Genomic DNA, 25,768 nt, shown 5'->3' on the forward strand with positions numbered 1-25,768 from the left:
TTGACCTCACAGTTCTGAGGTGCCGGGTTTGATCCCGGACCGACCTGTGTGGAGTTTGCATGTTCCCCCCGTTCCCGCGTGGGTTCCCTCCGGGCACTCTGGTTCCCTCCCACATCCCCAAAACATGCAACATTAATTGGACACACTAAATTGCCCCTAGGTGTGATTGTGAGAGTGACTGTCTCGACGTGCCCTGCGATTGGCTAGCGACCAGTTCAGGGTGTACCCCGCCTCCTGCCCGTTGACAGCTGGGATAGGCCCACACACACAATGCAGTTTAGAATATTAAAATCCCATTATATAGCAATTATCTCTACATGTTCAGTAAATAGTTTTATAATTATTCGCAACACATTTTGATGTACATGAATTAAAAACATGTGAGCACTTACTTTTAGTTTCTTTTATTAGAAAAAAAAACATGCAAAGTACAACTACAAACATTTCCATCCTGTGTACATGACAGCAGCAACTGTAAACAAATAAACTAACCCATTGATTTGGTTCTTTACATCATGACTTCACATAAATTCGGTAACAGCATTTGTAAGAAAAATCATCAACTTAGCATTTGGGATTTAAGTGGTTACCGAACGGTTTTCTACACACGCATACAAGTATATTCAGAATAATTTGCTACAACAGGGTTTCCCAAACATACCCATCACCCGAAGCTGGTAAAATACATGTCAGACATACTATAAAAAAACTGACAATAAAAATGAAACAAAAAAAGCCCCTTTTGCCATTGATGATTTAACAATAGATCACAGCATTTTATAGATATATATATATATATATATATACAAACAAATATTTCAGGAAACCCTGTTCTTTAAATCGACGTACATACTGTTTATCTATTATACAAAACCAAATTAGTTCAGTTACAGAAGCTACAATTTTTAGTCTAATTAAAAATGCAATTATATCACAATTTTAAAATGGTAAAATATGATAATAGTTGAATTGGATAAAACAGTACCAAAAATATCTTGTTTTTTAAAAAAAATGGTAAATACACTTATGGGGATTAAAAATTTGGCTCAGAAATTTTGGTTCCTTCTGACTTTTTTTTTGCATTTTATGATATGTATACATTTTTTTACATGTAAATATATATATATTCAAATAAAGGATTCAACTTAGCCTGCTGGCCTTGATTTTTCTTTCTTACATGTTTAATGACAAAGGTTTTTAATTTGATTTTTTTTTTTTTAAATTTTCACTTTATTTTGCTGATTAAACATCTAGGTAGTTATATTGTATTGACCCATCAACATTGTTGTGGTAGCTAAGAAGCTATTATGAAAAAAAAAAGCTAATGAATCAAATCTACAAATTTAAGACAACTAGAAGAAAGTAAAAAGTAAAAAGATAGATGTTAAAATACAAAACAATTGCATTTAATTCTGCAAATTAGACAACTGGTAATCCCATGAATTCTACTAATTATAGAAATTATTCAGTTAAAAAAAAACTGAAGTTTTAGTTTTCAGGCCCAGAATTGTACAGAATGTCAAATATATAAAGTTTTTCTCATATTCTAAATTGGTAAAGTCCATTTTGGGGTTGAAAATATGGCTGTGAATTTTTAATTTATGTTTGCTTCTAATTGTTAGCCCTCATGTTATGCTGAAGGTCAAACTGATTTTTAATCAGAAAAGGTTTCTTTTATTATTCTTGAATCGGAGGGTTTATGGGGATTTACGGTGACAAACCAACTAAAAGCATAGCAAAAAAAAAAAAGCTCCAAAACAATATCTCAATGTGGCTCTCACGCCTGTAGAAAAACCTTTGACGAAGCAGGCGCTATTTGGTCTGCCAAAGAAGCCAGCCTGTTCACAGTGTACTCGATGTGCATGGTATTCAAGATTTAACCGTCAATAAGCTGCACCACTGTCGTGGGAGGGGTGGCCGGTAACAAACTGCGTCGGTCTGCTTGAGTCAAGAGGAGTACGGGACTCTAGTCAGAGAAATGGGTCATCACAGTTGACAATGTAGTTCTTTATAAAGGCACCATTATTTAAAAAAAAATTATAATAATAATAATGCACCATGGAGTACACTTTGGAACCTTCGGTTTGTCTTCTGGCTATTGCAGAGCCACATAGCTTTACCAATAGCCATAATTTATCTAAGCTACTTTGGGAAATTGAACCTCTCGCATTTCTCTTCAATCTTGGGGAATAACAGTGTCCTTCTTAAAAGAGTAAACTTGTACATGTTTTTTGTTGTGTTTTTAAAGAGACAACAAGTGGACCTACACCACAGGGTTGTCAAACTCATTTTTGTCACGGGCTACATTGTAGTTACGGTTTCCCTCGGAATGCCATTATGACTGTGAAGCCAAAAAAATCGTTAATCACCTCATCATATTTACAGACAAAATTTATGAACTAGTTTTGGAATCAGAAGTCAATGGTAATGTTTTTTTTCCCCAACCACTGTTCATGTTTGGTAACACAAAAATGCTTATAATATCCCAACATTACCATATGACAATTTGAAATTTTGGTACAGATTTGACACATGATTGCCCTTCACGGGCCACATAAAATCACGTGGCGGGGCCAGATCTGGGCCCCAAACCTTGAGTTTGACACCTGTGACCTGTAGAATATGAACTGTTTCTACTGCACAGTACATACCAATACTATTGCCGGGCATAAATCACAAAGGACAGGCGTGACAAAAGTATTCACACATGCTAAGGTTAGCTTAGCCAGCTGTTGTGACTTAGCTTAGCTCTGTACTTTTTAGTGTGATACTCCCAAGTCTTCAATTTGCTGCAGCTGCCCACGAGTAAAAATTCCTTATACTGATGGGTAAATACAGGAAACCATTGTTCTCCTCCATATATTTTTTTTGTATAGTTTTCTAGGGTGTCAACAAAAACAAGTACTGTGCAGTGGATAAGTGACGTTTGGTACTGCACCAGAGAGTTTGCTCAGAATGAATTAATTTTGTAGCATATTTTATGTAAGAAAAAAAAAAAAGGCTTACTTTATGGAAGTGTATAGGTTGATAAAAATGTGGCATACGGTCCCATATGAATAAAATTGACTTGTTGATGTACGACATCTCAACAAATATCTTTGTGTGTTGGGGAGGAGCTAAGTTTAGCCTGGGTTGTTCATAGAAGTTACAAAGATTTGCTACATGTTCACTTTTGGTGCATTTTTTTCCCCAAATTACATCTGTAATTGTTTTCATTTATTTACTAAAAAAAATAAAAGTAATGTAGTAAAATGAGTATGAGATTTGGAAGCAATTAACATTTTCATGGGGTAGTTTCGTCTTGTGTTGTTGTTTTCTTCTTCGTTTTCATAGTCTCATTCACAGTCCCTATCAACAAGTTTCTACCCTTTGACCATTTGGAAGAGAAGTGTCAAATTTTGGTAGCGAAATATTTTGATGATATCAAAAAGAGAAGAACAACAATACTGTGCTACATTTTGGTTTCGCTGTCAACGGCGGGCCTCTCATTCTCATACTCGTTTTCCTGGCAAATGAGCCGGTAGGGCTTCTTGTCTGGTTCTTCAGGTTCCGCCGGGTGGGCCGCCTCCGGGTCTTTGGTCAACTCGTGGCGAGATAGATGCTCAACGATGCCTGCGCCGATGGAGTCTCCCAAGACATTTGTAACGGTGCGAAGTCGGTCCCTGTCGCAAGTGCAAATAGGACACAAATAAGAAAAAGATTTGTGTACTTAAGCTTATTAAAAAAATGTCAAAGATACTGTTTTCATCATCAATTTTCTGAGATAATGTCTTAAACTGCCAGCCTTCCTTCCCAGTTAACAAGCAATGAATGTGTTACCTCAAATTGCTATACTGGAACTCAAAACAGTTAACATCCATCCATCCATTTTCTTAGCCGCGTATCCCCACAAGGGCCGCAGGGAATGCTGGAGCCTATCCCAGCTGTCAACGGGCAGGAGGGGGGGGGGGACACACACACCCTCAACTGGTTGCAGCCAATCGCAGAGCACATTGAGACAAACAGCCGCACTCACAATCACACCTATGGGCAATTTTAGAGTGTCCAGTTAATTTCGCATGTTTTTAGGATGTGGGAGGAAACCGGAGTGCCCGGAGAAAACCCACGCAGACACGGGGAGAACGCGCAAACTCCACACAGGCGGGGCCAGGATCGAACCCGGGTCCTCAGAATTGTGAGGCCAACGTTTTTACCAGCTGAGCCACCGTGCCGCCAGCTCCTCTTATACTGCTTGCAATTTTCTACTTTTTCCAGGGCACCTAAGATGGAATGGAAGGACTGACTCGATTATTATCCACGTTTGGTGGTACTATTGGAAGCGCCTTTCACACTGCTTGTGGAAGCTGGCATTTCCAACTTTTTTTTTTTTTTTCCACAAATCTTTTTCTTGATCTATGATTCTCTATAAATGGCACCAACCGACAATGAGGTGCGCCCCAGGTCACCGCCCCAGGCCACCGCCCCAGGCCACCACCCCTTCCGCCCTTGACATGCCAGCGTATGCCCCAGTTTGGCAGGATCTAAATGTGAAAGTAAAAGTATTGACAAGAAGGTACTCACAGAAACCAATCAACAGCGATGATGAGCGTGATGTCGTCGGTGGGGAGGCCCACCGACGTGAGGACTATCACCATGGTGACCAGCCCCGCCTGCGGGATCCCGGCCGCTCCGATGCTGGCTGCTGTGGCTGTGATGCTGCACGGGGAAAGAGATGGGAGTCATTTTAAATGGTCATCTGTTTGACACTCGTGAACTCAAATTGACCTCCCAGCATGCACTGCCGAAAGCAGTGTATAGGGTCACGAAAGGTCATAGTCTTGAGACCCTTCAGTATTTTTAATTCCTTCCTATGGGCTGCACCCCTTAAAATGTTTGATTTACACTACAAATACATTCTTACATTCATTTTATGAGTCGCTTATCCTCAAGAGGATCGCAGGCGTGCTGAAGCCTATCCCAGCTATCAACGGGCAGGAGGTGGGTTACGCCCTGAACTGGTTGCAAGCCAATTGCAGGGCACATAGGGACAGACGAACAGTCACACCTGCAATCACACCTAAGGGCAATTTAAAGTCTCCAATTCATGCATGTTTTGCCGGGAGAAAACCTACGCAGGCACGCGGAGAACTTGAAAACTTCACACGGGCAAGACCGGCATTTGAACCCCGGTCCTCAGAACTGTGAGGCCAACGCATTTGCGCCACCGTGTCGCCACTACGAATATTAGGCGCTGGCGGCACGGTGGATCAGCTGGTAAAGCATTGTCCTCATAGTTCTGAGGTCCCGGGTTCGATCATGGATCCACCTGTGTGGAGTTTGCATGTTCTCCTGTGCCTGCGTGGGTTTTCTCCGGGCACTCCGGTTTCCTCCCACATTCCAAAAACATGCAACATTAATTGGATACTATAAATTGCGCCTAGGTGTGATTATGACTGCGACAGTTTGTCTGTATGTGCCCTGCAATTAGCTGGCAACCAGTTCAGGGTGTACCCCGCCTCCGGCCCGTTGACAGCTGGCATAGCCTCCAGCACTCTTCGTGACCCTCGTGAGGATAAGCGACTAAGAAAATGGATGGATGGATATTAGGGACTGACGAAGTAAACTTCCTTATCACTGCTTGAGGGGAGTTCAGTTGTACATAATATTTTAACTTTTTTTTTTTTTTTTTTTACTTTAAGTTTTTTAAAATTTTGGTTTAAGTAAATTTTTTATTCAACATTTAAACAATACATTTGAATAAAAAAAATGTGAGCAGCATCAAAGTTTAAACTGTACATAAAGTTACAGAAGCTTAGAATAATCATTCATTATTATTAATTCTTGCATTTTAATGTTAGTCATCATGGTGGTACTTTATGGAAAATGATTTGAGAACCACTGGTCAAATTCATTTTCTAAGCACTGTACAGTTGGGATATAATAATAATAGCTTACCTGATGGTGAGTATCTGGCCAAAATTGAGGTCGTAGTTGTTCACCTGAGCGATAAAGATGGCCGCCAGCGCTTCGTACAAGGCCGTACCGTCCATGTTGATGGTGGCGCCGACGGGCAGCACAAAGCGGGTCACACGCTTGTCCACTTTGTTGTTTTCCTCGAGACACTTAAACGTGATGGGTAACGTGGCCGAACTACGGTAAAAAACAGTAGATTAGGACATAAGGCTAGAGCGAGACTTTTCACACGGCATTTCCCGAACCTGGAGGACGTTCCCAGCGCCGTGACGAGGGCCTGCAGCAACCCGGCAATGAAGGGGAGGGGGTTCTTCCGGGTCACCGCAAAGTAAAGAGTAGGCAAGATCACCATGGCGTGAATGAGCAGGCCGCAAATGACCGTTATCGTGTACATTCCCAGCTGGCCGCCCATAGAAGTGATGTCGTCCATTTCCACGATTTTACCCGCGATCAGGAAGAGGATACCGATGGGGGCATACCTGAACCAAAGAAAGAAGCCAGTGGTTAATTTTTCATCTTCCCTCAGCTTCACAACTTCTCGTTGTCCTACATCTAGACAACGCAGATTTTTTTTTTTTTTTTTATATTGCTACGCCTCTTGACGGCAGTAGATCAGGCAAAAGGCAAATCTAAATACAGTATTCCATTCAATACAGGAAAAGATCATTTCTGTACATAATGTTTACCACAAAAACTTTACAAAATAAAAAGTTATGTAAAACGAAAAAAAGATTAATTAAAGAGAGTGTTGGACCTGTTCAACCTTCTCATGGTTTTAAAAATGCCTTTTTAAAATTTTGGTCTCATCACACTCGTGGTTTGTCTCTCTGTCTTGGTTTGACTCCTGGTCCTGTCTTGGTCACTGTGAGTTCTGGTCTCAAGCAAGTCTTGGTCAAGCCAAATCACAATATTATCACCGACCATCCAGTAGATGAGGTTTTGATTGGTCTGCCTGTCACTATAAGTCACTGATATAGATAGTTTAAAGGTCAAGTGTCATCCCTATAAACATTCTAAAATACATATTGAAATGAAAAATACATATAACATTATTCACTTCAATGTCTATACAGAAAAATAAATATGAGCAGAGAGCACGTCATCCATGTGCAAAGTTGCGGAACTGTCATTCAACATCCAAGTGATCACCATATTGGCTTCATCTCCTGCCCGTGACATCACCCCGGACATTCGCCATTGAAAACACCCTGTGACCCCTACTGCGGGAGACGAACACACCCCTTCTGACACGGAAGCTCTTTTCAAAGTAGAGAACATTTCACAACTGAGTGAAATCACCGGGGCAAAATTTCCCTATTGTTTCGAGCCATATTTAGATGATATGCGGATCACAGCCAAACCACCTCCCTGCCCGATCCACCTCCATGCGGCGGTGATAAAAACAACGACGCCGCGGCCAAACCGCCTCCTCGTCCGATCCACTTCCGCTGCGGAGATGTGGCACCCTGTCGACAGGGCCTTCAGCAGTCGCTGCACGGAAGCCTTCCAATGCGCACATTGACACATTACGCCCCTCCCACCAACTGTTGGGTTTTTTTAGTAGCTGTATACACACCTACCCGTCTAACAACGAGTTACCTTCCAGCAGGTAAAACTAGTATAAACAGACGAGACTGCTTGAGTGCGCTACTGCCCGATACGTCACTTCCTGCTTCTTCTTCAAATCCCTCGAGAGGATTTTCATGGCGGGAGTTACAACGAGCCATATACGTGAAAATCGTGTTTTGTGGTGAAAAAAAGGGATGGGTCCAAACCGGCTGCCACGTAGTAAAAATCATCCATTTCATGACACTTGACCTTCAACAAAGGTACAGATTTTTACTCAATAATAATTTGAGTGAAGTGACACCGAGTAAGTCTAGTTTGGACCTACCACATGATGATGGCCACGAGCCTCATGATGGCCTCATTGAGACAGTCGAAGAAGTCCCTCAGGGGCTGTCCCTGCTCCCTCATCGCCCCGATGATCAACCCGAAGCACATGGAAAAGACCACCAGGCCCAGCGCGTTGACCCCGTTGACGGCGCCCGGCACGGGGATCATCTCCTCCCTCGTCATCACCTGACTCCCGTTGACCAGGAAGACCGAGTCGTTGACTGTTACCTTGACGTGGACCACCCGCTTGGCGTACTGCGTCTTGAACTGAAAAGAAAAACGAGAGCCTGAAGGTTAGCCAGTGAAGCTTTTAGCCACGCTGGTAGCAGTGCAGTGGCAATTTAATAGCTTGCCATATATTCACAGTGCCTTGACGATCCTCGGGATATGACTCTAGTGAAATGACTACATCTGTAAAGAAAAGCATATGGAACAAACATTTCCAGACATAGAGGTGCAACACGCGCGTCTTCATTTATGATATGGTGAAGGTAAGAACACAATACATCTGCAGTGGTGCAAAGCTATACAATAGCTACTGTACTCATCTAAATCTACTCATGCAATCACACGAAGATGCAGCAAAACACATCATCTCAGTCCATGCGCTTCAGCCAGAACATTAGTGCACAATTGAATGAGATCCAACATAAAACCTTTTTTCCAAAATTTTGTTTTTCCTCACAAATGTCCATTCCCTAAAAAAAATACGATTTCTTTCATGAAAATGTACGTCTTTGTTATTTTTTTTTTTTAACTTGACAATAACCTTAATCTGGCGGTACGGTGGAGAACCTGGGAAAGCTTTGGCCTGCGTGGGTTTCCTCCCGAATCCCAAAAACATGCAACATTAATTGGACACTCTAAATTGCCCCTAGGTGTGATTGTGAGTGCGCCCGTTTGTCTCCATGTGCCCTGCGATTGGATGGCGACCAGTTCAGGGTGTACCCCGCCTCCTGCCTGTTGACAGCTGGGATAGGCTCCACCATTCCCCGTGACCCTTGTGACGACAAGCAGCTAAGAAAACGCATGGATTGATGGTTGGATGGAAAACCTTAATCTAAAAAAATAACTATTTTTGTTTTGGAAACATAAAATTTTTCTCAGAAACATCTATCTTGTTTTTCTTGGAATATACAACATTTTTCCCTTCTTTTTTTAACCGTCACTGGTACACGACTTCAGCTCAGTGAGTGCATAATGCCTATGCACTACACAAGTGTTTTATAAGGCTAAGTGTTGGAAAAGAGCAAGAGTGTGATGACAACCAACCATCCATGCATCCATCCATTTTTTTTGCCGCTTATCCTCACGAGGGTCGCGGGGAGTGCTGGAGCCTATCCCAGCTGTCAAGGGGCAGGAGGCAGGGTACACCCTGAACTGGTCGCCAGCCAATCGCCAACAGTCGCACTCACAATCCCACCTAGGGGCAATTTAGAGTGTCCAATTAATGTTGCATGTTTTTGGGATGTGGGAGGAAACCAGAGTGCTCACCCAGAGAAAACCCACGCAGGCACGGGTAGAACATGCAAACTCCACACAGGCGGGGCCGGAATTGAACCCGGCACCTCAGAACTATGAGGCCAACGCTTTACCAGCTGCTGCACCGTGCCGCCTCGTGATGACATCCATTAACCAGTAAATGGATCTTACCGTGACATTGGAAATTATATTTACAGTATGCACAGTACAATAGTCTATGATTGTCTTCAAATACAGCAATGAAAATACGAGTCCTATTATTTCTGTAAAGGTACATTTTGGAATATTGGATCTCATTGGAGTGTGCTCAATTGTACACGGTAGCTATACACGTGTATATGTGGGTGCGCACACAATCACAACTGAATTAATTGAAGATTCGGGTTGTTGTTTTTACTCAGAAAGTCTAACAAGTATCTAGTTATGAATGGAACAGGGTAAGTAACCAACCAACATAAATTAACCAAATTCAAAGATACTTTAAGTAATATGACAGGGTGTATAGAGCATCTTTGAGTAAGTACTACACATTACCTGTTTGGTGCATGCTTCCACAAGGTTGGGAGGGAACATATTCCTGCAAAACATCAAATACTTTTGTTTTAGGAAGGAAGAATTAAACCCCCTGCCCTAAGTATAAAATGGTACAGTCCAGCCAGTCGTTTTATGTCGTCTTCTTTGAAATAAGACAATTTTTTTTCCCACTTTTGTTTGGGGATTTTTTTTAAAACTGTCATTTGCCGTAGGAATTTTTCCACGTCGCAGTATACAAAGGTAAGATTTAGTCGTATCGCATTATTCATAGTCTACGAGGGTGCAGCCTGCTCGCTGATAGACAAACAAAAGCACACATTTAGAACCAGGATTATCTTTTTTTTTCCATTTAAGTCATGAAGAAACTGTTAACACTCCTTTGAAGGAAAAAAAAAAAAGGTAGCTCAATCATCTTACATTACAGTCGCCTGCTACCTTCACAAATGTGTACTTTTGTTAGAGCAATTTATTTTTTCTTCACATAAAACAATTTCCCCCTCAACAAGAATGAAACAAATTGTACAGTCCAGTTCGTCTTCCTCTGTAGACCAGGAAGTAGCCAGTTAACTAAGAAACAAGACAGACGAGCAAACAGATAAACTGTAGCACTTTTTCCCTTTGTGGAAACAATGGACGCATTGGTACAGTCAAGCTGTCTCATGTGAGACTCTATGCAGCGAAATACCCAGCTCGCTATTGAACCAAAGGATAAAATAAACCCTACAATTGAAGCGCCCCCACACAAATGGTATAGTCGCATCATTTTGCATTCTTTGTGAACCAGGAAATAGTCTAACAAACAAATGGCCCACCATTGCACTTTTTTCACTTTTGTGACCCAATATACCCAATAGTCTTATTACCCTCAATCAGCAAGGAAGTAAAAAATAAACAGCATGTCACCATTATTTCCTTTACTTTGTAAGATGAATTGAGTCACCCCTTTTCCTATATGAGTCAAAACAAAGTACCCCCACACAGAAAATAAAAAAAATACTGTGACACAGTCCTACGTCGCGCCCAATGAACCAGGAAGTATCCTACGAGCTAACAAGCAGATCAAATTATGTGGTTTCTTTATTTTTCATTTAGTTTTGTGGCCACAGTGGAAGTGTCACCCTGCCCAAGTGTAAAAAAAAATATGGTATAGTCCATTCATGTTGCATCATCCTTTACGAAAAATAAAGTAGCCTGCCGCCCTTTCACAGAAATAAATTTTCACTTTGTTAGAGTTATGGTTTCCTGTTTGTTAATCTCTTTCTGCCACATGGAAATCTCCGACCGCTTATTGTTTACCAAACATCGTGACGAGGTCGATACCTGATAAGGTCCAGGAAGGCGTCAGCGGGGCTAACGCGCTCGATTTGCTGCTGATTGGTGAATTCGTCCTTGGAGCCTTTACCGGGGTGGATGATGAGCACCATGACGATGCCGATGAACACGGCAATGATGGTTGTGGTGGTGTAGTAGACCACCGCCCTCATGCCCATTTTACCTGATGCGCGGCTGTCTAGCGCAGCCATGCCTGAAATCAGAAAAGTCAAAAACATCTTCAATTGGATTTCCATCCCTAAATCATACTAGATTTCCTGGCCCTCGGTGCTTATTCAACCTGAGGGGTTCATTAAGGTTCATTTTTATAATGACATTTAACAAGATACAGTATTGTCATTACATGCTTTGTGTGTGTGTTTCTTTCGGCCTGTCCCTTTCAGGGTCGCCACAGCGCGTCATCTCAGATGAACGCACATATATGTTTTGCACAATTTTTACACCGGATGACTTTCCTGACGCAACCCTTCTTAGGGAGTGGAGGGCCCAGTGGGATACGAACCCACAACCCCTGGTTCACCAAACCAGTGCTCTAACCACTGAGCTACGGGGCCTCATGATTTGCGAAACAAGCTATTGATTCAGAATTTTTTTTCTAACTTTTTCCAAAAAGTTCTGCCATAAATACAAGCCAAACTACAAAACTGGACACATATTTGCATGCCGTGGAACATGTTGACAAACTCAGAAGCAAATAAATATTTGGAAGAACAAAAGTACAAAACTGTGGAATAATTGATAATCATGATATTCTTATTGTAGTGAGTTTTTTTTCCTAAAAATATAAAATGGTCCAAAATATACCTTTTCTTTTTAAAATTTATTCAACAATGAAATGCACTAACACTGTACTAAGTACATTTCAATATGCTCTATATATGTGCTATAAATATGCAAAACTAGAATATAAATTTTTAACTTTTCCCCCAGAGATATACATTTAAAAAAAAAAAAAAAATTTTTTTCTTTTTTTACTTCCCCAAATTTTTGGTAATATATAACTTTTTCTCTAAAAATATACATCATTCAATGGTAAATATTAGGCTTTACATGATCAGGATTTTTGAGGACAATCAGAGAGTTTAAAAAATGACAGGAAAAAAAACAAAAGGATTTAAATACAATGAAATAAAAACATTTAAAACAGAGAGGAAAAAAATGACAATAGAAGTACAATTAAAAACATTTAGTGCAAGAAACATCTAAAATGCAAGAGAACAAAAGAAGACTTTTTAAACTAAATTTAAAAACATTGACACTTGGGGCTGACGTCACCACTGTTGGCAACTTATTCTATATAGTCTTTTTGGGGAGTCCAGTCAGAAGACCATTACAACAGTCAAGTCGACTTAACAGCATGGATGAGCTTTTCGTGGTCTGCTTGACATATGCAAGCCTTCACTCTGGATATGTTTTTCGGATAGTAAAAGGCAGTTTTAGAAATCTGATTTGGTACGATTGTTTAAGGTTGGAATCTATCGGAACACCAAGGTTTTGGACTTGTCCAGGTATTTGTGCATGTATTTGAAAGAGTCGCACAGTTAATGGTTAACAGAGTTAAGAGTTTGTATTTGATGGGTGGGGGGGGGGGTACTATATGCATGCGTAAACAACCATAAAGTTGTAAGCCTGGGAAGAAGGGCCCTGTAATTATAGATGGAATACACCCATCCGCATAATCTTCTGAAGTATTTTACAAGGAACAAAGCGCAGTAAGAAATACAATCCGGCCCTGATCTACGCAGGCGGGTAAACAACACCTACTGGACGGCACCCAAGGAACGATCGTATCCGCTTCGCTTTTTTGTTTATTTGAAATGGCGCTCACAGTTTGAAAGTGTATCAGAGGGGCCATGTTGAATGGTGCATCTTTGGTCTATTATTCAAACTTGTGTGGCGAAAGGAAGCCAAGTGTGACTGTTTTGCATGCAAAGATGCCAGTTAATGATTAACACGTTGACCTTGACGGACTTTGTTTTGACCAATAAAAAGCATGTGTAGGCATCTGACGCACACAACATTGCACGGCAGAGTGGACCAGATTGTGAATTGCCATCAAAGACGTCGTCTCCACATAATGTAGAAATCATCTTTCAGAATGCCAGACTCCACAACTGAATTCATCCTGCTGTGTATTTCAACACCATTGAAAATGAGGATTTGCCCTCAATGATTGATTAAAATAAAGGTTTACTTTTGATTTCATAGAATCTGAGGCAAAGATTGAGGTTAAGAAAATGTAGGATTTTACCCCCTAGCTTTTTTCTCTCTATATATATTTACATTATTTTCTAAACGTTTCCCCTGCAGATACTTGTTGGAAAAATGCAATAAATCAGAAAAAAAATTCACAAAAATATATTTTTTCAAAAATATTTTTTTAATCAAATACAGATTTTTTTTAATTTTACTTTCTAATAGTTTTTGTTTTTCATTGCATGTGTTTTGTTATTTGTAGGCTTTTTCACAACAGTTCCGATGACATTTTTATTTGGTTATAGACAATGATGTCGTTCTAGCAGGAACTATTTTTAACTCTGAAAGACAATGTTTCAACAAGGTTTATGACCGCTGCAGTCAATGGCGCACTAAACCTCTTTTTTACCATCTTCCACAGTTGTGACGGCATTCAAAAGACTACACCTGCGGCCACAGAAGTCGTGCGGGTGTGGAGTTGACAATAAAAGGCAACGACATAATTTCAAAGTGTCACTTCCCATTATGGCCTTTATGTTCATTCAGAACATGAACAGGAAAAACGGCCTTTTTGTCGCGACCAGATTGATGTCAGCCTTTCATACGTGCCACTTTTTATCCCCACGTGTGTGTGTATATAAGTGCGAAAAACTGTACCTGCTTTGTCACATCACAGTTTTTTGATTCTCCCCTCCGCTAATCTGGGGCGAATCTAAAATTCAGGATGAGAGATTGGATGATTTTTCGCAACTGAAATATCTTCTTTCTTTTCTTTAAAAATATCATATTTATTGAAAATGTTTTATTACACCCCCCCAAAAAACAATCATTTTATTGTTTTAAATTGGTGACTGTGCATATTTTCTCACTGTTTTCCTCTAATTCTTAAAATATTGCCTATATATAGTATACGATATATGTGGTCATATTTTCAGTATGACTTTGAAAAGTAATTTTTTCCTAATTACTAAACAATTTGAAGATAAAAGGCTCTAACTGCTTTTGAAATAATTACATGTACAAAATCTGGAAAAACAAATTATATAACATTCATCCAGTTTCTTAGCTGCTTATCCTCACAAGGGTCATGAGAGCGCTGGAGCCTATCCCAGCTGTCATCGGGCAGGAGGCGGGGTACACCCTGAACTGGTTGCCAGCCAAGCGCCAAGGCAAGTGGAGACAGACAGCAGTTGCACTCACAATCACACCTACGGGGAATTTAGATGTTTTTGTGATGTGCTCAGAAAAAACCCACGCAGGCAGGGGGAGAACATGCAAACTCAACCCAGGCGGGTCCGGAAGGGATTCGAACCACGGTCCTCAAAACTGTGAGACTATTGCTCTAATACAGTTGCACCCCCGTGCTGCCCTACAATATAACTAATATAAAGTAATAAAATGATCTAGGCAAGCCTAACAGCTGTTGAAATCATGACAAAATGTTACATTTTGGAGGCAAAATAGTCTTCGGTGCAGCATGCCAGTCATGTTTGTGGAAATATTTTTGGGTGGCGTTAAAAATGTCTTTGAATTTAAACAACTGTAATAACTTTGGAAATGATTACAAAAACTTTTTGTGATAAAATAAAGCTTTTTAACAGCATCTTTGCTGCCGTTTAATATAATGACTGCATGCCACAAAAGGTTCCACTTCCTCTCTCTGTCGTCACCCAAGGGGACTTGGAAGGCCCTCCACGGCGCCCTTTCTCCTGCCTCTCCTTCCTATCCCGTCGCTGACGAGCCTGGGAAAACTTGTCGACGGCTCTGCCTCCCCACACTGGCGCACAATGATCCCTGACCTGTCGTCAGGGAAACAACAAACGCAGCCTCACTAATTTCTTCCACTCAAAAGAATGAAAGAAGGCAAGGTTGAAGGAGAGCAAGGAGAGGTGGTGTTGGAAAGTTTCTGGGGCGTACAAATAAAAAAAAAAAAATGCAGGCCCCAGTTGAATTTTGGGGCACAAGAAGTCGTCCTGGTCAAGAACCTGACCACACGTGTACATTGAATGGATGAGCAAAAGTACTGCATTAGAATGCGTGACTGACAGAAGGTGTGTTCGATTATGATTCACGAATAATCTATAAAAAGCACTCATTATCTAATTTTGCCACTAGTTAGTTGCTAGTTAGGCACGGTGGATCAGCTGGTAAAGCGTTGGCCTCTCAGTTCTGAGGACGCAGGTTCGATTCCAGCCCCACCTGTGTGGAGTTTGCATGTTCTCACTGTGCCTGTGTGGCTTTTCTGCAGGTGGGCACTCTGGTTTCATCCCAAAAACATGCATTAACTTAATTAAGAGAGGAAACAAAGAAAAAAAAAAAAAATCAGGTCATTTTTGCAAGATGCCTTGTTCGAGTTGCACTGTTTTCATGTTTTCCACATTAGTTTTTGTCGTAATTTCCAAGCTGATTACAGTTGTGTGTTTTTGATATATTTTGTTTTCATAAAAGTTCTTGGCTTTTTAAATTCACCCACAAATGTGGTCGAAAACATTTTTAACGCCACCCAGAAATATTTTGCCTCCAAAATGTTACATTTTGTCATTATTTCAACAGCTGTTAGGCTTACCTAGATCATTTCATTACTTTATATTATAAAGATTATATTGTAGGGCAGCACAGTGGTGCAACTGTATTACAGTACTAGTCTCACAGTTTTGAGGACCGGGGTTCGAATCCCTACCAGACCCACTTGTGTGGAGTTTGCATGTTCTTCCCGTGCCTATGTGAGTTTTTTTCCAGGCACTCTGGTTTCCTCCCACATCACAAAAACATGCATTAATTGGACCCTCTAATTTGCCCATAGGTGTGATTATGAGGGCGGCTGTTTGTCTCTATTTGCCCTGCGATTGGCTGGCAACCAGTTCAGGGTGTACACCACCTCCTGCCCGTTGACAGCTGGGATAGGTTCCAGCACTCCGGCCCGCGACCCTCGTGAGGATAAGCGGCAAAGAAAATGGCTGGATGGATATCTTATATTCTTTGTGCAGCTATGATTATAGCTCATTAACTGTAGAAAGTATCACGATTGGATTAGTAATGCCGATACCATCTTAAATTTTACGCGGTATAGGATCGCAAAGGAAATCGGACATCACAACCCTAAAGATCTAAAAACCAGACATTAGAAATTCTTCTCTCGTGGGTGAGATCAGTAAAAACTGTCTTTCGAGTACAAACACATATTTTTAGTCTGCAGTAATAACAGAACAAAATAAATGTCTTCACTGCAAGTTTTGGACAGGAGTGTGGTCATAATTACAAAATATTTCCTTGGACCTCTATGATGTTATGAGTTCTTTTGAAAAATGTCCACATACCAAAGCAAACAGCCTCAACGTGGTTACCGTGACCTTGCGGCACAGAAAGCAACAAGGGTCAACTTGATGGAAAAAGTTATAAGTGTACAAAGATCAGTGAAGGCTTGCATGTCTGTATCTTCAAATCCTAACTGTGTTCAAATTCTGGAGGGGTGGCAAAATATTGCATTTTCAGAGAAGCATGTTGCCCCTGTTTGTGACATTATTTCTGGATTTTTTTTTTTTTTTTTATTTAAATGGGACACATAATTGAAAAATAACTTTTTATTGCTTGTACTGTGTACAAATAGTTAAGAGCGTCTGCGCGGTTATCAAATGTGAAATTGGCCTTGCACACAATATCATATGACCAAACTCAGAAAACGGGTTGGCAGACTTCCTGTGTGTGAAGCGACAACTGCGGGATGATGACACGAGGGTTTGAACCCAAACTTTTTTGAAATTTCATCTTTGCCAAGGTGCCCGCTGCATTTTTCTTCACACTCCGAGCAGACACTTGCGCAAATGTGACGCCACTTTTACTCAACATTCTGCCCAATTTCAGATACATTTTTCCAACTAAGGTTTCAGCATTATTCTCTACAACTCCTCAACCACAAACTTCACATGGATTATATTCACGACCTCATTCAAATCCGACTTCAATAAAATGCGTGTCTCCCCCGGCCTCTTAAAACACTGCCGAAGCCGAGAATGTGCGACAGACTATGCGGTCATATAGTGACCTGATATGCTGAGTGAGCATTTTCTTTTTCAGTTTGAATAAGTTTCTCTTTTGAGGAAGCCTCCATTTATTTGAACACAAACACATTCATTCAGTGTAATTAGTCATTTGGCTTTCTTGCACAGCTCACTACAACCGACCACATTGTGAGCTATTTTGAGTTTGTCTGAGAAAAAAAAAAAAAAAAAAAAAAAGATGGATGCCGGGTTAGATTGCGGTCATCTGCACGACTGCTTTGTCGCAGTCTTTTACAGAGGCAGAATTCTTCATTACGGCACTCGTAAGTTGACTTGCATCAAAAGCAGCGAGATTGTTAGCATGGTTCATTTTTTAACGTGACCTGTTTCGCTGCACGGTCATGCAGAATGATGAATCTGGATGCCTTTTATGCTGGAACAGTTTTGCTATGTGTGTTTCAAATACTCCATCTGTGATTTCTTCGATTGTGATGTTTTTTGAAAATACAGGCTTGCTTCCATTCTTTTAACACTTGCATGACAGATACAGGTATGCTTTTTCTTTTTTCATGTTTTGTGTTTTGCTATTTTTACATTGTTCAGTCAACTTTTTACACAGATTCAGAGTTCCTCCACTTGTTCTTCTTCCATTTGTATGACAGGTAATGTTAAAAAACTTGAGAGTATGCTTAGACCAGCCTACAGGATTTTAATCCCGATCTCGGCCCATTTAGCTATCGTGGGCGATTTCACAGATCCGGCTCATCATATTTTGTCGTAAACGACAAAACGTCTTGTAGTGGGACCTATGCTCTACGTGACAGTTTGTGTTTTTGTGTTTCACGGGCGTCTCGGGACTCAAGCACACAAGAGAGGACTTGCTATCTATCAGAGAGCCTTCTTCTGACTTTTTTTTTTTTTTTCGACAACTCTCGCCAATTAGCTGAAGCGTTCTCCAGAGTTGGTAGTCGGCGCACTCTTCAAAGCCTCGCAATGAACAGGCTCGCGATCCGGGATAAAAGTTCGACTTCGAAAGCGTCTAACGCCTCCGATGAAAGACTTTGGACGTTCTGCGGCTCTGTGGACGAGTTCCCGACGATATCACGCTTCCCGGCTTCAACCTCAATCGTCGTGTCGCCGAGCTAAGCTAGCAAGCTTAATTGATACTCTTTTCAGAAGGCCAACATTACAGTTAAAATCCTTTTTCGTTAGTTACTTGAAAGAGTCGAGAATCTTGTGAAATACTGGATTTGTTCAATCTTTTGTCCTTCTGCCATTGTCATCAAATTTTAAACAAATAATAAACATTTCGCTTTGGTTGTGGTGAACTAATATACAGGTTTTACTTTTTGAAAAAAAAATTGAAGAAATTGAGTTTGCCTCGATATTACAAAAATAATATTCCACCGCCTTTCGTTTTCCGTGTTAGCATACAGGTAAGTGCCAATATATATATATTTTTTTATATGTTTTATATTTTTTTATAGTTAGGTTACTGTAGCTAACGAAGAATGCTGCAGTGTGTGCTGAGCTCTGGACCGTCCATACACAATTCCTCGTTGATATAAAAGCATATTCCACTGCCTTTTGTTTTCCGTGTTAGCATACAGGTAAGTGCTCCTCCTTCATGATTTCTGTCACATAGAGTAAAAAAAAAAAAAATCAAGGGCACAATACGGCACCTTTGTGACACAGTCGTGAGTCCCATGATGTGTGTATCCCACGTAGCCAAGTAGTCAGTCTGGGCTTGATGTGCTGTCGGTCACGTCTTCAATAAATGCAGTTAGAAACTTAATGTCGTCCGCCTTGCGTGTGCATGAGTAACAGAGCTCAGGATCGAAAATGGCCACCGTTCGAGGCAGCACAACGGGTGACGTCACATGACAACAACCCATAGCTTCTATATAGTCCGATATATCAACAACTCTCCAAGAGTGCATCTTGACGTCGACCAACAGAATTGCGCATTGTGACTTCCGCTTTGCTTCCCATGCTTCCTTTCCTCAAAATACTCAGTCGCCGTCAATGTTTAGCGAAGCTTTTAAGCGCGACTCGGCAGAACGGCGGCTTGTTTACATACAAACGTTAGTGCTAGCACTGTCTTGCTAGGCTACGTAATATTATGTTGGCTTGCTTGCGAGCCATATTGTATTAAAAGTATGTGAACATACATTTAGAGCTTCCTGAATGGACAGCCCACTCCCAAGCACAGGTGACGGCACCGCTCTCCACCTCTTTTTGTTCTTTTTTTGGTCCAAGAGAACACAATAATACATTGCTGTGATCCACTGTTCTCATCATCACCATGGCTGTATCCAGTGACACGTTTTTTTTTTGGGGGGGGGGGTCTCTCCAACAGTGTTTGATTTTACAAGATAAAGCTCAGTGATTGTAAAAGACGGCATATGGCGCGACTGGAAAAAATGTTGTGTTCCCAGTGTGTACGGCAAAATGTAGTCTTGACATTTTACAGTGGTAGACTTTTTTTTCCCTCAATTTGATGACAAGAATTTTAGAAAAAAAATAATCACGTCATCTTTTCAAAAGGTCTTGTTCTAGTTGTATTGTTTTCATGTTTTAAAATCACACATTTCTTGGTTTTATGTTTTCTTTTGGCTAACTTCCTACATATTTTAAAATATTATGCAACATGACTCATTACCCATTCCAGTACGTGCATTATTATTAAGGTGATGATCACAACCTGTACAGTTAATAAAGGTTTTATAGTAGCCACAGTTTGAGTGATTATTTATATTTACATTATCTCTTACAGGGGAAAAAAGACACACTGTACCGACATTCAAGTTGTTGTTAAATATCCCCCGCATTATATCAGCTGTGACATGATGCTGATGTCACAGAATACTCATGTTCCACTTTATCCACAGCACAAAGGTGCCTCTCTTATCTGTGCCATGTCCTGCATCAGGGAACTACGTCTCCTTTCTATGACCCGGCAACACGCTGTGTTTGCTCCACGTCAAAACAAACGACAAGGCGTTTGCCAACACTGTGACTGCGCAAAATATCTTCGTCATGTGTTTGCTCATTCGATCAATAACAAGTTCATATACTTTTTTTTTTGTTTTGTTTTGTTTTTTGCCTTGTGACTGTACTGTCTGCACACCTCCCATAAGCCACACAACTCCCATTTTTGAAATGATTAAACAAAATTGTCATCTGGTTCCAGTTTACTTTGATGCACTTTTCCCCCACACTAAACTCATTCAAGCATGGCTTCATGAACCTTTGAGAAATAACTCCAAGCTCTTTTTGAAGCTTACTAATGTAAAAAATTAAGATTCAAGACATCTTGATTGATTAAAATATTGGTTAATCCACTGTGTCTAGAGACTTTTAAGCCCAAAGTTCTGTGGTGACCCAGTTTGAATGAGTGAAATAGTGCGGGGAGTTGTATGAAAATAAAAGCCACAGAGTAAAGCTGACTTCTTTGCATGTTTCTATTTTGGGTACTTTGCTAGCAAAGTTGAAACTAAAAATAGTAACTGTTTCATTTAGTCTCATCTGTGGTGCAGGAAGGCAAGTGGGTACAGTACAGTATTTGCACTGTATATTTATGATGATGATAACTGACCCGTAATGAGGCTGGACACAAGCAGGGGCAGCACCAGCATCTGCAGCATCCTCATGAGCAGCTCTCCAGGGAACGAAAAGAACTTGATGTCACGGTAGGACATGTTGTACGGCCGCAGGGCAAAGCCCAGAATGATACCTGCGCACATATAACGTTAAAAGTCAATATTCAAGTTTTAGGCACGGAACACAATTTGAGAAATTTATAGTTACAGTACTGGACTCATTTGTTTACTAGCAAGATTCTAGGGTTGCGTATTCAGTCAATTAGTTCGTTAAAAGGCAGCTTTTTTAATCCGTTAGCTTGCTAGTTAGCAAGATTAGAAGAGGGTAAAGCATCCAGTTCATTGAATTCATGTTTAGTTTTGATGGTGGTGAGTGAAAGATTGATCATTTTGTATGTTATTATCCACATCGGTAATTTTAACTAGCTAGCAAGTTTACAGGGTTGTACTGTTCATGTTTTATCAAAGTTAGCAAAGCAAGCAAATTTCTACAACGCATTTCATACAACAAGGTGCTCCACATGATTAAAAGAGATGTGCTTCTCATGATTAAATACACAAATAAAATTCAAAACAAAGGAAAAAAATAGAAATACCATTGAAAATTGTTTAGCTAGTTAGTTAATACGCAACTTGATCATAGCTAGTGTAGCTAGCTAGCTAGTTAAATAGTTCATTAGTCAGCTTGCTCGTTAGTTCTTTATTTTGCTCGTTCATTAACATGATTAGAAGATTTTGCATGATTTCATAATAGTTAATTAACAAGCTTAGACGGACATGTATGCAGTGATTAAATAAGTTTAGTTAACTAGCGATAGTTATGTACAAAAATCTCCACAATTGTTTTTTTCTTCACATTGTTCTGCTAAAATGTTTGCAACTGATTTCAATTAAATCTCATCGGCAGTTGGTACATGAGCCAAAGAAAAAAAGAGAAGAAAAAAAAAAAACCTTAGATTTCCATGTAAATTTGCTAAAGATGCATATTAAGTCATGAGATTCTTGAATTGGAAATGGATGCAGATGCTTTTTTTGTGACGTGCGTCAGTGCAATGTGCTCTCGTTGAAGAACTGTAGAACTCACAGAGTGCGACTCGGTGGTTGACTCACAAGTGCGCTGTAACTCTAGCAGGGCTACAAATGTGGCGCGTGTGGGTGGGCCACTGTCAGACTTCCTGCCACACCACGGTTCAAAGGTTAATTCTAAAATGTTCAAATGTCAGCCACGGGAGTCGGGTGAGGGCCAAGCGGGTTTCAGTTTGGTTTTGTTTCTATTTATTTCCAGGACAGCTGGTGTCTATCATGCTACAAACACACTGAAACTGAATCTGGTGGTGCGCACGTTCATCATGACAGGGCGCATGAAAATCAATAACGAACATCTGTCGTTTCTTTGGTGTTATTTTTGAGTGGTAGAAAATATAATCCGGCACCAGTTTGGCCAAATGACATCAAATCCGGCACACGTGTTGATCACGACAGGACTGTAAAATGCACATTTTGGTTTTCGATTAGGAAGTTATGCTGGGAGACACTCAGGTAGTCGTCCATTTTGTTTCCAAGGTGCCATTTTTTGTGGTTTGTAAAACCGCTTCCTTTATTTAATTATCATCAGCCCATATCTTGGATAAACACGAAAGAAATCACTGATAATAGAAATAGGCTGTCAAATATGATTACCCATATGATGAAATACATGATGAATCACAAAATACAGTAAACCCTCTGAACAATTTGGCAGCTAACTCAAAATTTGAACTCTATTTTTTTAAAATTCGAATTTATTTAAATTTATCTTATTTGTTTTTTAGAACGAATCCAGAACCCGTTCTCCCTTCATCCCTTGCCCTCCAGTTTATATTTTCAGGCCATGAAAGGCATTTAAAAAAAAAATAAAAATAAAAAAACTTGCCCGAAGAGAAACATGGTTATGATGTTAATATAAGCAAACAGAGGATCACTACTTCCAGTATTGCTTGTTTTTAAACTTTTAAATGGAACCAAAATGTTAACTAAAGTGATAACTGTACAGTATTTAAAGGTTTAGAAATGGAAAATTTTCTGTGCTTTCCCACAGCAGGAAATTTTGAAATCTTGGAATTAAATGGCCTCCTCCTTGTCTAATAACAACAATACAAATTTGCACTTCTTACAAGGCTACCAAAATAAACGCAATTGTAACTTACCAATGACGACTGCCGCTACGGTGAATATGACGAAAGCGTTGCTTATGAAGAAGCCCTTTACATCTTTCTTGCTGATGTTCGACATTCTCTTCCTGGCCAGCAGCGAGCGGGACTGGATGCCGGCCTGGATCTGCCGGAGGCCTCGTTGGGTTCTCTGCGGGTCCTCCCCGTTGACCTGTGTCATGGTGGAACTCTGGATCTGAAAAGTAGCAAACGTTAAAGGGAGATAGTATACAGTGTAACTATATGTTGTCAAGACGTTTCCCGTGCAGTATGAAATATAATGTACTTCATAGAGGTATTTAATGAGTAGTTTGATTGGTTAGACTTAGTACCTGGGATACGGTTGCGCCACATTGACGTGTCCACATGTCCGTATTTCATCAAATATCTCCGGATTGTTTTCTACCATGTGTATATGATGTATATTTTTGTCTGATATATATAGTTGTCCTTTCACCTTGTTTGTATTTTTTGTCTCATATTTTTTCCATTTCTCTGATAATTTTACATTTTTATCTTCTATTTTACACTGCTGTCTAGTATTTGTGTATTTTCAATCCAATATTTGTGTCATATTCATCAGATTCTTTTGCCGTTTTCATCCATTTTTGTCTAATATTTATGTAACTGTCCACTTTTTGGCAAAAGAACTACTATATTTTTTAACTTTTCTAATTACTATTGTTTTATCTTTTTTTTATTTTTTGCATTTGAAATCTGTTGCTAACCAAAACAGCAGTCCTTGTAGGTCTCTGGAATAAATTACTTCATATTTTTAAAACAGTTACTTGTGTGATTTGGTTGCAATGCTCATTTATTTAAAAAAAAAAAAAAGAAAGAAAATTTTAAACATTCCAGTTCAATGCCCTGCTAAAAAAAAAAAAAAAATTCTATAGAAATTCTATAGAATTTGTACAGAACAACTTGTTCTATAGAACTTTGACTGTGATTTTCTACAGAACAATAACATTACTATAGTTCTATAGAAAATTATTAGGGGGGGGGTACTCCTATTACGACGATGCTTACGTAAAACCTCAAGTTTCCTACCTACTGCGGGATGAATAAAGTCATTGTTTACATCAGGAGCCGCCAACCAGTGTGCCCTATATCGCCTACCACGTTTTTTTGACAAACAAATATGAAATTAATTGTTCAACGGAGTCCTCCAAAAATGTTGCATCATCCCCCCCCCCCCCCCGCCGGACATTATCAAATATGACAGGGGAAAAAAAAGTTCCCCACCCTTAGCTTTGCAGTCTACGGAAGATTCCTAAAAATCCATTTTAAAGTGCAAATTTAATTCAGAAATGACGCCACGTCAAATGTAAGACGCGCTCCAAAACGCGCTGTATGGGTGCCAATGTGGCATACGGAACAAAAGCGCTTCAAAAGTCATTGAACGGGTGCCCATGTGGCATGCGGAACATCTGTGACGGAACACTTCCTCAAACAGCAGCAAATCCACCACGCGTCCTGCGTGCACTTGAGCCCAAATTGCAGCGCAACACGTGTGCGAAACGCTAGAAAATTTTGTTTCCGTACCTTTTGAGACTTGACACGCGTCCTCCTCGGTTGGCGGGTTTAAAACGATGTCAGTGCGTGGACGACGGGAGGGAGTTCGTTGGTTGTCGCAGGCTCGCGGTTTGAGTTTACAGCAATGAGGGGCGAGAGGCAGTAAAAGAGAGCCAAGTGAATTGAAAGAGCCAGTGGGGTGGGGTGGGGTGGGAGACTGGGGGGGTGGAGGCGGTGCCACACAAGTCGCAGTTGTGTGGATCTGGAGTGGGTGCGTGCAGGGGGAGCAATCAAGGTAGAGGAGCAGCGGGGAGCAAGAATAATGAGCTTTGCCGAGCGACAAAGAAGAGAAAGGACCGTCTTGTTCCTCTTTGAAAGTTTTTGCCATACCTGATAAATTGGGACTTACTGCGGATTCCTGCAGAGAGGGAGAAGCGGCGCCCTTGACAAATGAAATTGGATTTTGGTCATTGAATCCTCACGAGTATATTTCTTTCATTTTTGTATATAATTTGCAGATTTATGCATTCATCCATCCACTTTCTTTACCGCTTATCCTCACGAGGGTCGCGGGGAGCGCTGGAGCCTATCCCAGCTGTCAACGGGCAGGAGGCGGCGTACACCCTGAACTGGTTGCCAGCCAATCGCAGGGCGCATAGAGACAAACAGCCGCACTCCCAATCACACCTACGGGCAATTTAGAGTGTCCAATTAATGTTGCATGTTTTTGAAATGTGGTAGGAAACCAGAGCGGCCACCCGGAGAAAACCCACGCAGGCACGGGGGAGAACATGCAATCTCCACACAGGCGGCTCCGGGATTGAACCCGGGACCTCAGAACTGTGAGGCCAACGCTTTACCAGCTGACTCACCGTCCGCCCAGATTTATTCTTTTATGTTTATTGTTTATTGCATTTACAATTTCTTTTTAATCCAGCGGCTTGTCCCATCCAGGCATTTGGATGACCCGCAGCCCATAAACTGGGAATGAATGTGGCAAGATTCACCGAACTTTGTAATGAACTCCATAACACTTTAAAGCTGCAGTACGTAATATTTACATGTTTGTACA

At 40.6% G+C, this 25,768-nt stretch overlaps 1 protein-coding gene across 2 annotated transcripts; it reads right to left on the reverse strand.

Annotated features, from left to right (window-relative positions):
* Positions 1–388: 388 nt before the first annotated feature.
* On the reverse strand, positions 389–24,891 carry LOC133499313 (excitatory amino acid transporter 1-like). 2 transcript variants are annotated; one of them, XM_061817209.1, is made up of 10 exons: positions 24,727–24,891; positions 23,179–23,377; positions 20,989–21,126; positions 11,185–11,389; positions 9,865–9,907; positions 7,847–8,115; positions 6,198–6,431; positions 5,935–6,129; positions 4,561–4,695; positions 389–3,662 (listed from the first exon to the last, which is right to left on the reverse strand). In XM_061817209.1, exons 2-10 carry the CDS (start codon positions 23,360–23,362, stop codon positions 3,452–3,454), a joined length of 1,614 nt encoding a protein of 537 aa, XP_061673193.1. In that variant the 5' UTR covers positions 23,363–23,377; positions 24,727–24,891; the 3' UTR covers positions 389–3,451. The 2 variants fall into 2 exon arrangements, with proteins under 2 accessions (XP_061673193.1, XP_061673192.1); XM_061817208.1 differs by lacking the exons at positions 9,865–9,907; positions 11,185–11,389; positions 20,989–21,126; positions 23,179–23,377; positions 24,727–24,891 and adding an exon at positions 8,202–8,733.
* Positions 24,892–25,768: the final 877 nt, after the last annotated feature.

The sequence above is a fragment of the Syngnathoides biaculeatus genome, chromosome 4, assembly GCF_019802595.1.
Source record: "Syngnathoides biaculeatus isolate LvHL_M chromosome 4, ASM1980259v1, whole genome shotgun sequence".
NCBI lineage: Eukaryota > Metazoa > Chordata > Actinopteri > Syngnathiformes > Syngnathidae > Syngnathoides > Syngnathoides biaculeatus.

Coding starts and splice junctions, on each gene's coding strand:
- LOC133499313 (XM_061817209.1), bottom strand. CDS start 23,362: ATGACACAGGTCAACGGGGAGGACCCGCAGAGAACCCAACGAGGCCTC. Junction 21,127..23,178: donor CGTAGCGGCAGTCGTCATTG/GTAAGTTACAAT, acceptor ATATGTGCGCAG/GTATCATTCTGGGCTTTGCC. Junction 3,663..4,560: donor ATCGCTGTTGATTGGTTTCT/GTGAGTACCTTC, acceptor CACTTGCGACAG/GGACCGACTTCGCACCGTTA.